Source organism: Capricornis sumatraensis, chromosome 15 (genome assembly GCF_032405125.1).
Source record: "Capricornis sumatraensis isolate serow.1 chromosome 15, serow.2, whole genome shotgun sequence".
Classification (NCBI taxonomy): Eukaryota; Metazoa; Chordata; class Mammalia; order Artiodactyla; family Bovidae; genus Capricornis; species Capricornis sumatraensis.
Window position 1 is genome coordinate 69,456,003 of NC_091083.1, and position 14,333 is coordinate 69,470,335.

Consider the following 14,333-nt stretch of genomic DNA (forward strand, 5'->3'; position numbering starts at 1 on the left):
GAGTGCAGCACGCAAGGCTTCCATGTCCTTCACTATCTCCTGGAGTTTGCTCAGACTCATGTCCCTTGAATCAGTGATGCCATCCAACCATCTGCTGTCCCCTTCTCTTGCCCTCTTATCTTTCCCAGCATCGGGGTCTTTTCAAATGAGTCAGTTCTTCGCATCAGGTGGCCAAAGTATTGGAGCTTCAGCTTCAGCATCAGTCCTTCCAATGAATATTCAGGACTGATTTCCTTTAGGATGGACTGGTTGGATCTCCTTGCTGTCCAAGGGGTGTCTCCTAGTGTCCCTACTTAGGGATGCTGGGACCTCAACAGCTCAGAGTGGTGGGGAAGAGGGAAAAGCAGGAGAGCCCACCCACCTGGGAGTTTCACACTGAAACCAGATGTGCACCGTTCTGGAAGATGCTGATTGAAGCCTGCTGGACAGAGGTGTAGAGCCAGGGCAGTAGGGCCTGAGAACAGAAATATAGTGGATGGAGGGGAGGAGGTAAGGAAACAACTGTCTGGAAAAGGGGCTGGCAGGGTTCAGGGTTGCCATGACTGGTTCAGGGCTGGTCTGCAGAGCCAGAGGGGCTGGAGAGTAAAGCACAGCAGAGGAACTTCCCTGGTGATTCAATGATTGGGAGCCTGCTAGCCAGTGCAGGGGACAATGGTTCAATCCCTGGTCTAGGAAGATCCAACATGCTCCATCCTCCATTGCAGGTGGAGCAGGTAAGCTGGCGTACCACAGCTACTGAAGCTCACCACCCCTAGAGTCTGTGCTCTGCAACAAGAGAAGCCCCTGCAACGAGAAATTTGCTCACTGCAGCTAGAGAGTAGCCCCTGCTCCCTGCAACGAGAGAAAGCCCGTGTGCAGTAACAAACACCCGGCATAGCCATCAATAAATAAATAACTAAAAAAAGCATAGCAGACATCTGCTACATGCCGGGTTCTGGGCTTGGTTGAGCTGTGGCAGTGAGCAAGATGGATGCCTTCTCTGCCCTCAGTTCACTTATATCCCAGAGGGGACAGGGGAAAGGGAGCAGAATGAGCCCAAATCTGAAAAGGAGTTTTTATCTAGAGGGGTTGGGAAGACTAAGCTGACAATGAAAGGAAAGGAGCAGTCTGCAGAACTGGGGAAGAACATTCTAGGCAGAGAAGCAACCTATGCGAAGGCTCTGAAAGCAGGGCAGTGTAAACGGCAGAGTTAGCAAGGAGGAGAGTATCCTTGGGAGTTAGAACAAATACAGGGTTTTTAAAAAATTGATTTATTTTAATTGGAGGATAATTACAATACTTTGATGGCTTTTGCCATACATCGACATGAGTCAGCCACAGGTATACATGTGTTCCCCCATCTGGAACCCCCCTCCCCCTTCCCACCCCACCCTGTCCCTCTGGGTTGTCCCAGGGCACCGGCCTTCAGTGCCCTGCTTCATGCATTGAACTTGAACTGGTCATCTGTTTTACGTGTGGTAATATACATGTTCCGATGCTATTCTCTCAAATCATCCTACCCTCACCTTCTCCCACAGAGTCCAGAAGTCTGTTCTTTACATCTGTGTCTCTTTTGAAAGTGAAGTGAAAGTGAAAGTCACTCAGTTGTATCTGACTCTTTGCCACCCCATGGACTATACAGTCCATGAAATTCTCCAGGCCAGAATGCTAGAGTGGGTAGCCTTTCCCTTCTCCAGGGGATCTTCCCAACCCAGGGATCGAATCCAAATCACTCACATTGCAGGCAGATTTCTTACCAGCTGAGCCACATTTTGCTGCCTTGTATATTGGGGAGGTGGATGAAATTGGAGCCTATTATACACAGTGAAGTAAGTTAGGGAAACACAAATACATACATATGGAATTTTTTTTAATTCACTTTTGGTTGCGCTTGGTCTTTGTTGCTGCTCGCAGTCTTCCTCTAGTTGCAGGGAGTGGGGGCTACTCTTCCTTGCGGTGCACAGGCTTCTCTTGTGGAGCACGGCCTCTAGGGGCATGGGCTTCAGTAGTTTTGGTACATGGGCTCTAGAGCTTGGGCTCAGTAGTTGCAGTGTATAGACTTAGTTACTCCACAGCTTGTGGAATCTTCCCAGACTAGGGATCAAACCCGTGTCTTAACCACTGGAACACCAGGGAGGTTCCGAATACAGCTTTTAAGGGCTGTGGTAAAGAGGATAGATTTTATTTTAGGACCAACTGCAAGTTTAGGGAAGTTGAATTTTATGCTGGGATATAGCAGAGGCAGAAGGAGAAGGCAGTGGCCCCCCACTCTAGTACTCTTGCCTGGAAAATCCCATGGATAGAGGAGCCTGGTAGGCTGCAGTCCATGGGGTCGCTAAGAGTCAGGCATGACTGAGCGACTTCCCTTTCACTTTTCACTTTCATGCATTGGAGAAGGAAATGGCAACCCTCTCCAGTGTTCTTGTCTGGAGAATCCCAGGGATGGCGGAGCTTGGTGGGCTGCCGTCTATGGGGTGGCAGAGTCGGACACGACTGAAGCGACTTAGCAGCAGCAGCAGAGGCAGAAATGCCTCTTATGCTGTCCTCCTTTTCCTACCCACTGGGAGAAGCCTCTTGAAGGCTGCAGAGGAGAGTCCACTTGCTTATAGCCTAGGGATGGCTCTGGGCAGACTGCAGTTGAAAACTGGCCTAACTCTTTACTACGACTTCTGACATACACCAGATTTGTTGCTTAAATTATTCACCACTGGCAAAGATTCTTTGCTTGATCAAACTTTAGCCAGGCTCCTGAATTTCTCCTTCACCTATCTGTGCCTTTTTTTTTTTTTTTTAAGTTCTTGTTTTAGCAAGAATCTTACTAAGCAGTTTAACCAGACCCTCCCACCTCCATGTCTGATCATGCTGATATATGATCAGAATCCTCACCCTCCACCATCTCCCAGGTGATGTCTCATCTCCCTGGTTTGTCTTCAGCCAGAATCCCCTTACCCCTGAGGTATCCTCTTAGTAAGTTTCCACCCACTGATCCCCACCCTGCTCCTTGGCTACCAGTTCCCAGTAGACCACATTGTATTCAGAATTGAGCCCACTTCTATATGAGGTTTCTTTCCTGCTATTGAAATAGTCTTGAATAAAATCTGTTTTTTCCACTTCAACTGCTATGCAGCTCTGTCTTTCATTTGACATTACAGTAGTGCCTGGACCTGGCCTTCCAAGAGTAGTCGGCACAGCAGGTCAGAATCCAACTGACCTTTCTTCACCCCGCTGGGCCTTAGTTTCCCATCAGTAAAAATGGGATAACACCTCTGAGGGCTTTATAAGGATTAAATGAGGTCACATCCAAAACACACACCAGAGCGTCTGACACTGACTCAGAGGTTGCTCAGATTAGTATAGACATTACCGTTGTTATTTCCTGTGTGGACTGAACTGAACTGAACTGAACTGAGTAAGCAGTTTGTACTAGGTCCTACATTTCTTTTGTTTCTTTGTTGGTTGGTTGAATTCACTTGCTTCCCCAGCATTTCCTGAGGGGCCTGGCATCTTGGAACAACACAAGGGCACTGTCCTGGAATCAGGAGTCAGTTCCCAGCTTTGACCCCTCAGAGCTATAGGACCTGACCTCGTACCTCTGCTCTGCCCTCCCCCTAGGGCTGTGGTAGGGAGCCCATGAAGCAATCCATGAGAACCTCTTTGTGAGTTTTAATGCAAACATAAGGGATTATCATAAGAAACAAATCCTCCTTTGATCAGAGCATGCTGTAGGACAAAAAATAATAATAAAAATAGCACTTCATCTGAAGTGGGACCCTAAGGGAACGGGAAGCTCCCAGCCCCTCTGTGGGCAGGGGTTAAGTCCTTTAAGCCGCCATTAGTGTGGTAGTTAATGGAGATAAAGCACCGGAATTGTGGCCATCACAGTCTTTTCCTTTATAACGGCATTCACCTCAAAACCCACAAGTAGCAGCGGGCCCCAGCGGTCATTATTTCATTTGAAAAACTAATTGGAAGTTGAGAGAGCCCTCAGTCTTTGCTTTTGTGGGGACAGGCGGAGGAAAGAGATGAGCAGGTGGGTCTGGGGGATGGAGGGGGGTCGGGCTGGACACTATTCAGCAGCCGCCTCCTTGGTTCTGCTCCCCTGGCGGGTTCTCAGTGGCTAGCTCAGCTTGGTTGAAGTGGACTGCGGCCTTCAGAGGCCAGCCTTCTCCTCCGGAGGGGTCTTTTGTTCCCCATTGTGGGTATTGTCTGCTCCGTGGAGCCACCCGGGCTCCCTGCGGAGCCGTTCCCACGCTTCACAGTCTTTCTTGGAGGGTAAACTGGGGAGAGCAGGTGGTCTGAACACTGTGAAACCGCAAGCTGGCTTTACAGTCCCGGTGTGGGAGACGGGCCCAGGGGTCCAGCTTTGCGTGTATCAGGCCAGAAAAGGACAGAGAGGAGATTGCTCACCTCCAAGTCCCCATCAACTCTAAGATGCTGTGAATATTTTCATGCTTTTAATCAAAAACGCACATCCCATCATCTAGACTTTTTACTTTAAAAAATTTTTATTTATTATTATTTTTAAATTTTATTTTTATTTATTTATTTTGTTTGGCCGTGTGTGCCTTGGGGCATGCAGGATCCTAGTTCCTCGACCAGAGATGGAATCTGTGGCCCCTGCAAAGAAAGCACAGATTCTTTAAAAAAAAAAAAAAAATGTAGTTATTTAGTAGCGATGAGTCTTAGTTGCAGGATGTGGGGTCTCAGTTGCGGGATGTGCAGCATATGAACTCTTGTTTGCAGCATGCCAGGATCTAGTTCTCTGATCAGGGATCAGACCCGGGCCCCCTGCATTGGAAGCATGGAGTCTTAGCCACTGGACCACCAGGAAGTCTCAAGTTCACCAGTTCTTCGAAGAAGCGATATGTGGGGTTCATGAAAAGAAAAAGTTGGGTGATCACTGACAAAAGTAACTCTGGACAGTGACTTCAACTCTCTGTTTCTCTTTATATTAATAGCAAAATTTCTTAAAAGAATTGACTCTGCCAGTGCCATCTAATAGAAATATAGTGCGAGTGCCATTTGCTCTTATTAAGTTGCTGAGTCGTGTCCCACTCTCTGCGACCCCATGGACTGCATGCAGCGTACCAGGCTTCCAAGTTCCAGAGGTGATTTGAAATTGTCTAGTAACCACAATAAAAAGGTAAGAAGGAAATAGGTGAAATCAAGTTTAATATATTTTATTTTAACCAAACTTATCAGATATATTATTTTAATAGGTAATCAATAAACATGAATGAGACATTTGATATTCTTTTTTCATATTCTTTGAAATCCATGTAAAGCACAGCTCAGTTGGTATTAGCCACATTTTGTGTTCAGCAGCCACATTCAGTGGTCACCATACTGTACAGCCAGATCTCTACTCTCCGGATCTGATCCCTCTCCAACTATTTTCTCTTGAACCCACTAGAGTCAGACTTTTGCCTCCACCATGCACCCAGTTTGTTCTTGCCAAGGTCATCATTGGCTTCCACGATCGTTTTTATGTTCAGTTCTCAGCTGATGGCCCATCAGCGGCATTTGGTACAGTCCATCACTCTCTTCTTGAACTGCTTTCTGGAATTTCTCTCTTGTAGTTTTTCTGCTTTTTCTTTCTCAGTCTCCTTTGCTGGTTCCTCATCTTTCCTCCAGCCTTTAAATACGGAGTACCCTGGGGTAGTCCTTGCACTCTGCTATTCTGTTCTTCTTTCTTGGTGATCTAACTCACTCTCCTGACTTTATTTATTTTTAGGCTGCACCACACAGCTTATGAGATCATAGTTCCCCAACTAGGGATTGAACCTGGGGCCCCAGCAGTGAAAGCACTGAGCCCTAACCATTGGACTTCCAGGGAATTCTCTTTTTTTAAAAACAAGTTATTTTTATTTTTTTAAATTAAAAAAATTAATTTTTAAAATTTAAATTAAATTTTAAAACAATTTTATTAAAGTGTAGTTGATTTACAATGTTGTATTAATTTCTGCTGTACAGCAAAGTGATTCAATTATACATATATACTATTGTTTGTACTATTTTCCATTTTTTAAAAACTTTTTATTATGTACTGAATTGTAGTCTATTAACAGTGTTGTGATAGTTTCAGGTGAACAACAAAGGGGCTCAGCCATACATGTACATGTATCCATTCTGCCCTAAACTCCCCATCCATCCAGGCTGTCACATAATTTTGAACAGAGTTCCATGTGCTGTATAGTAGGTTCTTGTTAAAAAATTTAAAAAAACTTTTTTTTTTAATCTCCTGACTTTACAGACCACCTAAAAGGTGACAGCTATCCAGACCTCTCTCCTGGCTCCAGACCTGCATACCCAGGTGCCTACTCAGCCCCTCTACTGGGGCCTTTAAAGGGCAGCTCAGACTCAACATGTCTAAACCCCAACTCCTAATTCTCCCGCCAACCTCCAAAGCTCCTAAATGGCAATTCCATACTTCCAGCTGCTCAGGCCTCAAACTTTGGAATTATTCTTAACTCCTCTCCAGTTCCCATACCTTATCCATCAGCAAACGAGTTCTACCCTAAGAATGTAGCCAGCATTTGACCCTTTCTCAGAGTGGCAGTAAATGCAAGTCGGATCATGTCATTCTTCTGCTTAAACTCTGTGGTGGCTCCCATCTCGCTGAGAGTGAGATCCTTTCAGTCTTTCCCATGGCCTCCAAGGACCTCCCCATGAGCTGGCCTCCCGCTCCCTCTTGGCCTCCCTTCCTCCACTCTCAGCCTCGCTGTGCTCTGGCTAGCCACACCGGCCTTCTGTGCCTCCTCCCTCCACACTCATGCCTAGGGGCCTTTGTGTTGGGTTTTCACTGTTTTGAGAATGTTCCTCACCCAGTCATCCTCCTCTGAGTCATTCTCCTCTAGCCGACTCTTGAGGGACTTTACTCAAATGTCCCTCATCAGAGAGGCCTTCCCTAACCACCCCACCACATACTCATGCATTGTGGATAAATTATCCCCTCCAGTACTCCCGCTGCCTTAATTTTTTTTGCTCTTTGCAATCACCACCATCTTACAAATTCTATATTTACTTGTTTTTATTATTCTTTTCCCCATTAGAATATAAGCTCTATGCTAGACTTCCCCGGTGGTCCAGTGGTTAAGAATCCGCCCGGCAATGCAGGGTACACAGGTTTGATCCCCGGTTTGGGAAGACACCACGTGCCTCGGAGCAACTAAGCTCATGTGGCCACAACCACACAAGCCTGTGCATACCCCGAGAGCCTGCGCTCTGTGACAGGAGAAGCCACTGTGATGAGAGCCCACACGCTGCAACCAAAGTAGCCCCCGCTCTCAGCAGCTAGAGAAAGACCACGCAGCAGCGAAGACCCAGCACGGCCAAGAGGAAAGAAAGAAAGAACATAAGCTCTGTGTCAGCGGCTTTGGTTGCCTAGCACAGCACTTGGCACATAGTGGGATCTCTAGAAACGTTTGTTGAGTGAATAAATGGCATTGCTCATAGGTGAATGAGTCACCAGTGGATGAAGGATGACTTGGCCCAGAGTAGTCGAATATGGCTAAGAGCCCAGTTCTGGGCTGGGCCCCCTATAGTTGAATCCCAGCTCTCTCCTTGTTGGCAGTGACCATGGCAATTCACTTCACCCTTCTGTGCCTCGGTTCCTCGTCTGTGAAATGAGAATGACGCCAGTACCTCCTGTTAGGCTGTGTAGGGAGTCTATGAGGTTCTACACGTGAAGCTGCCCGTCTGGCACTCTGAGTGTTTGGTAAATGTTAGCTTTTTAAAAATATATATATATATCTTGTAATACCACTTTGGGAAATGGAACTCTGTAAAACGTGAGAAAATTAGGCTGAAGATAAAAGAAAATTGAAATGCAGACCAGCATGGGGGAATTTTATTGTATTTATAAAGGAAAAACTAGGTCAGAAATTAAAAAGGATTAATGGATGCAGTTGTGTCTCAGCTGCAGGGAGCAGAAAATAGAGGCAGAATCTTCATCCTTGGGAATTCCTATTGCAGAAAAAAAGATAAAGCTTAGTCTGGGGGCACTGAAATCAAGGCAAGGTAGGACAGGGCACTTGGAATTAGGGTGACAGAGACTCCAGTGTTGAGACTGACCGACTCCCCAGACGACCTCAGTCTTAGCCCCAGCTCTCCCAGCCCACTCCTATTGAGAGCCTGGGCAGTCACTGGCCCTTGAAGAAGCCACTTCTAAGTCCCAAACAGGGTTAGATGAGGTCATTCTTTCCAGCACACACATTCACCACATCACTTACCATTTATCACAAATTAAATAATCCACTCTACAAGTACTTGTTTAATTTCTGTCTACTTCAGTGTGTTATGAATTCCATGAGAGCAGAGACCAAGACTGGCCCGTCCACGGCTGTCCCCTCAGCCCAGAGCCTGGCCATCTTTGAATGATTTTTTATTTTTTAAGATTTTTTTTTTATATGGACCGTTTTAGAAGTCTTTACTGAATTTATTACAATATTGCTTCTGTTTTATGTTTTCATTTTCTGGCCACAAGTTATACGGAATCTTATTTCCCAGACCAGGAATTGAACCCATGCCCTCTGCATTGGAAGGTGAAGTCTTAACCACTGGACCACCAGGGAAGTCCCTGGATGACTTTTAAGAGCTAGGAAGATGGAGAAATCTGAACTTGTTAACTTAGAAGACTGTTATATGGACATGAGGCGTGGTGGGTGTGAAAGAGTGCTAACTGACAAATCCTTCTACTTTTAAGGTATTAATTTGCAACAGTTGAGCTGGAGGGGGAACAATGGCTGGAGCAACCTCTGGGGCCTTCCTGCTGCTCTAGGACTTTCAGCTCTGTGAAGCTTTTAACCTGTAGGAACAAAGCCTGCATTCTTAGGATGTGGCCCTCCTTGGGGCCACTCTGCCCCACTGGGGCCTGGTGGGAGCCCTGAAGCAGGTGAATAGTGACCTAATCCCAGCATGAGAGGCACAGGGCTAGGGTGGTATGGTGGGGGGAGGCATTATTCTTTAGGGACATTTATTTTAAAAAAAAATTCTATCCTCCAGGACCTTGGCGGTCACTGGAGCAAATCTGCTCTCTTCACAGAGGAGAGAACGGGGAAGATGACTTGCTGTGTGCAGACTTGGCTGCATGAGCAGACCTGGGGCTCAGGAGTCCATCCGGCCTCCGGGGCTGGTTCTCACCTCTGCTGCGCCCTGCCTGTCAGCCTGCTGCTGTTTGCATCTCCCCAGGACAATACTTGGCCAGATCTCTGAGCTCTCGTTGTCTAATCAGGCTGGGAAGAAGGCGAGGGGGCACGTGGAGAGCTCTGCTGGGAGCTGGATTTGCTTAATAGTTTGGGCTGGAGATGTCTGGCAGAGTCACGCTGGGGCATGTTTGTGCTCACAGATCAAAACTCGGGCTCTAAAATACAGCACAGTGTCTGCAAACAGTCGTGTCGTTTTGAAGAAACGGAGTTCATGTGAAGGGCTCTGGGGAAGAAAGGCAGGTCTTGGGCCTGCCTAGTCCCTGACTTGGGGCTAGCTACTTCTTCTTTGCCTCAGTTTTCCTCCTCTGTAAAATGGGAAAACTCACTCCTGATCTTCCCTGACTCCTACTAGGATTGTGAGGGTCAGGGAGCTGGGGAGTGACTGTCATTCCCATCTCTCCTTCTCACAAGCGCTGCTCATGGTCCTCTACCCAAGGGTTTTGGGAGGGGCTGGTCTCCCTTTGATTTTACAGTTTGATGAACTTGGCAAGGGATCCAGGGCATGCATCTCAGACCAGGAGCATCAGAGTGCCCTGGGACTCTAGTTCAAATTCAGATTCCTGGGTCCTATCCCCAGGACTCATGAGTGAGGGACATTTCTGGACACAGACACTGAGGCTGGCCTCTGGCTACACACTGGAGATACAGGAGTGGATAAGAGCCAGTCTCCATCACATACGTCCCCCCTTCTTCTGGTTCTTGATGTATGGAAGAAGGGACCTCGTTCCCAGTTTGCTTGGAGAGGAGGAGAGTCCTTTTCCTGGCTACCCTTGGGGACAGAAGCCTCTGCAGTCCCTCAATACACACATGTGCACACCTTCACGCTTGTGCACACACACATATTCCTACCTGCGCTCCTGCAGCAGGCTCACCAAGATGCTCTCCAATGCCATCTGCTGTTGGTCTGTCCACACGCCGTCCACCTGACGGCCAAGCCGTACCTTTGCTCCTTGCTCCTGGTTTCTCTCTCTGTTTGATTAGAAAAAGAGGAAGAGCAGAAGTTGCTGTTTGAGTCGGAAGCGGAGGAGGCCTGGGAAAGGTCAGGGCGAAGGAAGCAGAGTGGGGGTGCCTCCCTCGGCCCTGCCGCAATATCTGGCATAGACTCTTGGACCCAGCTGAGTCAGACTCAGCAACGTTTAAGCAGGCAGTGTGTCTAGGAGTGAAGACTATAGGCTGTGAAGTACACATTTGCAAAATATCTTCCCACAGATGATTATTAAGTACAAAGGAGGAAATGTTCACAGAGGAGAAACCTGGCAGCCGTCGTGTTACACAAGTGATCAAAGTTACCATCCCCAATGGGACAAATGGACAACATGCGCCTCCCGACAGGCACCGAGAAGGACACAACACTACCTCTGTTGCATAAAGTGAATCTATTCATGAGGAAGCCCAATATGAGGGACATTCTATGAAGAACTGCCCTTTACTAATAAAAAATGTCTGTGTCATACAGACTGAGGAACTGATCCAGACCAAAAGAAACTAAACGCCACCTCTGGCTGGATTGAGTCCTGGATGAGGAAGATCAGTAACTGTTACAGGGACTTCCCTGGTGGCCCAGTGGTTAAGAATCCGCCTTGCACCGTGGGCAACATGAGCTCAGTCCCTGATGGGGGAACTACGATCCTACATGCCGCAGAGCAGCTGAGCCCGAGCACCACAGTTCCTAAGCCCGGGTGCCACAACCAGAGGGTCCACGTGGCACAATGAACGAGCCTGCGTGCTACACCTAAGACCTCAACGCAGCCAAAAATATTTTAAAATTTTTATAAAGGACATTTTGGGACAACTAGCGAAATTTAAATATGGACTCTAAGTGATAATTATACTGTGATTATATCAGAGAGTATCCTTTGATTAGCTATTAGGAGACACACAAAAGTACTTAAGGATAAAGGGTCATGATGATTATAATTCACTCTCAAATGGTTCAGCAAAACAATAATACTCATAATCATACCTGAGCTTGTGAACGTACGTCTAGACCTGTATCTAGGCATATATATATATATATATATATAGAGAGAGAGAGAGAGAGAGTGTGTGTGTGTGTGTGTGTGTACATGCTCAGTCACGTCTGACTCTGCAACCGCATGGACTGTAGCCTGCCAGGCTCCTCTGTCCATGAGATTTTCCAGGCAAGAATAATGGAGTGGGTTGCCATTTCCTCCTCCAGGGACTCTTCCTGACCCGCGTCTCCTGCACTGCAGGCAGATTCTTTACCACTGAGTCGTCAGGGAAGCCCCAGATACGGAGTAAGCAAATATAGTAAAAAAATATTAGGAATTGTTGACTCTTAGGGCAGGGCATGTTAAAGCCCTTTGTGCTATTTCTGCAACTTCTCTGTAAGTTTGGAATTTTTTCAAAATGAAAATTAAAACATGTTCAGGCAGTGGAGTCAGGCTGATTGGATGCTGATTCTGCCACTCAGTGGTGTGTGTCCTTTAGAAGCTATTAATGTAGCTTCTGTGTGATGAGGGTAAGAGAACATCCTTTGTACAGTTGTTGGAAAGAGCACATAAGAACCTGAGCATAATGGCTGACACTGCCAAGGGCTTGCTCTGCACTGTGTCAGGAGTATATTAATGAACCATTGCAAAGTCTTTTTTTCCGGTAGAGTCAGTCAAGTGGTGACCACTGGCAGTGTTATTACTGGAGCCCAACTCAGGGACAAGTATCTATGCTCAATGATCGTTTATTAGTTAAGGGTTAAGACGAGGTTCAACACTGGAGCCCTTCTGCCCTGGCAAGTCCAGAAGTGACAGCTGCTGTGCAAGTGAAGAGACCACACTTGGTTCCTCCAAGTTGTGATGAACCGAGGGTGCAGGGAGAAGTCACGAGAACGCTGGCTCACCCCTGCTGCCTGTTCATGATATCCTGGAGTAGCTTGCGGGCAGACAGCTGGCCCAGAACCTTCCGGTAGCTGTTAGTGAAGATGGCATCTGCGTACCGTGGGATCCTAGCAGAAGGAGTCAGAGGTCAAAGGGTGGGGTGGGAGGCCCAGGGGACTGTGCTCACTTGGTCTCTGTGAGGTTCTTCTGTCACCTCTTGCCCTGCTCATCCCCAGAGAGGGCTGGAACCAGGGCTGGGTGGTGACCTCTCTGGGGCTCAGTCTCCCTCCCTCCCAGAAATGAGCAAGGGAGGCTGCCTGAGGAGCCAGCTGGGGACCAGCTCGATTCTGCATCCTCAAAGTGCCTCTCTTGCTTCTCTTGTCAGAGCTGCCTACCTGAGAGGCTGGGAGGGCAGGGAACCATGGGAGCCGCTGCTGAGGGTGAGGGTCACGAGGAAGAACACCCAGAGCAGCATCCTTCACTCCTGTGCTGGTACCTGGGGAATGACAGACAGGAAGAAAAGGTCAGGCATAGCCACAGACACTGGGATGCCCTCTGCTAGCTCTGGCCCTCGGCCTGGCTCTGTGAGAGCTATGGTCCTTGTCTTTTGGAAGCTGTGGGGTAGGGAAGATGGAGCAGACTCGAAGTCTGACACACCTGGGTTCAAGTTCTGCCTCTGCCAGTCACAAACTCTGGCCTCATTTTCTCCATCTGTAAAATGGGCATGATAAGGCTATGCTGCTGACCTCACAGGGTTGAACACACAATGAAAGACAATGGTGAAACTACCACTTCCTATAGGGCATTCTACGTGGGACTCAGGCCTCAGCAAGGAATAATATAATAATGTGTGCTAAATCGCTTCAGTCGTGTCCGACACTTTGTGACCCTATGGACTGCAGCCCACCAGGCTCCTCTGTCCGTGGGGATTCTTCAGGCAAGAAGACTGGAATTGGGGAGGAGCAAACAGCTTCTCATATTTGCCTAAGTCTCCCCCTGCCCCAGTGTGGCACTGACAGCATTAAGTGGGGCTGACAGCTCAGGCTCTGAGTCAGAAAAATCCGAGTTCACATCCAGGCTTGGTCATCACTAGCTGTGCATCCCAGGACTAGGGGCTTCTCCTTTCCAGACCTCAGTTTCTCTATCCATAAAATGGACTTGATAACTGGACCTACTGCCTAGGGTCATGTGAACATGAACTGAGATGAGGCGCCTGACGTGAGTGGTTGGCACGGGGGGGTTCTTCACACACCTCTGCTCTGAGGACCTGCTCAGAGGGCAGGCTGTCTTGTTTTGTGTGGACTTGAAGGGAAGGGAGAATGGCTGTGCCTCTTGCTCCAGAAATTTAGATTTTGCCCAAGAGTCTTAGCCCTGGAAGAGACCAGGGACCTGGGGAGCCCGGCAGCAGAACCATCTCATAGATCACGTAATTATCCTTAATGGGGGCCTGCTGACACCATGCTTGGCAATTAGGAAGAAGAGTCTACAGGGCACAGAGCCGCCTCTGCTAGGGCCATGCTCTGCTATCAACCCAGACCGCGGGGTGGAAACCGCTGGGCTCAGGAAGACTCAGTCACCTCAGGGTCAGGACTTCCCATCTCCCAGGGGCATCCCTCTCAGCAGGATGTCCCCTCTAGGGGCATACAGACCCCTCCAGATGCTTGGCCAGCCCCGGAAAGGGCAAGAGACACCTCACGGCCCACCATCTCCCTGAGTGGCTCCATTTCCAGCAGGTCTTGCTCAGAAGGGATTTCCAGCAGGCAGGGCCAGCCCGGGAGGAATCCACTTCCATCCCTGGGCTCACTTCTCCTCTCAGGATATCACCCTCCTTCTCTTAGACACTGGGGTCTGGACTAAACCCGGGAGGCCTTGAGGTCCCAGGAAGCACCCCAGGGGACTGTTCACTGCTGTCTGAGACCCTTGCACCCCCAGAGCTGGAGGGAGCAGCAGTCCAGACCTGTCATGAGCCCCCTCTTTCATGTGCTCCCCTCCATCCCCCTCCCCCCAACAGCCTATGGTCCAGTTTCAGCTCAAACACTGTGAGTGACAGGGAGCTGACTGCCTGCAAGCCAGTGTGTCCTACTTCCAGGCAGCTTTTCCTGTTCGGAAGCTTTTCCTGTTCGGAAGCTTTTCCCGTTGTGTCAAGTCCAAGTCCCCTTATCCTGCAAATACTTGTTAAGCTTTTGCCACTCTGGCAAGGATCGGGGCTAGAGAAAAGATGGGAACGTGGCCTTGCCTTTGACATCCACCGGCTGTGCCTCCCAGACCTTCTGTACCTTTAACCACACGATGAGCCCTTTAGATGCTTTTGCAC

General features: G+C 48.3%; 1 protein-coding gene across 1 annotated transcript; it reads right to left on the reverse strand.

Annotated features, from left to right (window-relative positions):
• Positions 1–4,129: 4,129 nt before the first annotated feature.
• Positions 4,130–12,494, reverse strand: GHRH (growth hormone releasing hormone). Its single transcript, XM_068986817.1, has 4 exons — positions 12,415–12,494; positions 12,043–12,147; positions 10,035–10,154; positions 4,130–4,256 (listed from the first exon to the last, which is right to left on the reverse strand). Exons 1-4 carry the CDS (start codon positions 12,492–12,494, stop codon positions 4,130–4,132), a joined length of 432 nt encoding a protein of 143 aa, XP_068842918.1.
• Between the last annotated feature and the right edge of the window lie 1,839 nt (positions 12,495–14,333).

What these genes read in the sequence shown, in the direction of transcription:
- GHRH (XM_068986817.1), bottom strand. Translation starts at nt 12,494, where the DNA reads ATGCTGCTCTGGGTGTTCTTCCTCGTGACCCTCACCCTCAGCAGCGGC. An exon ending in CTGCCCTCCCAGCCTCTCAG is followed by an intron (nt 12,148 to 12,414) that starts GTAGGCAGCTCT and finishes TCCTTCTGCTAG; the next exon opens with GATCCCACGGTACGCAGATG. An exon ending in AGCCTGCTGCAGGAGCGCAG is followed by an intron (nt 4,257 to 10,034) that starts GTAGGAATATGT and finishes TGCTCTCCCCAG; the next exon opens with TTTACCCTCCAAGAAAGACT.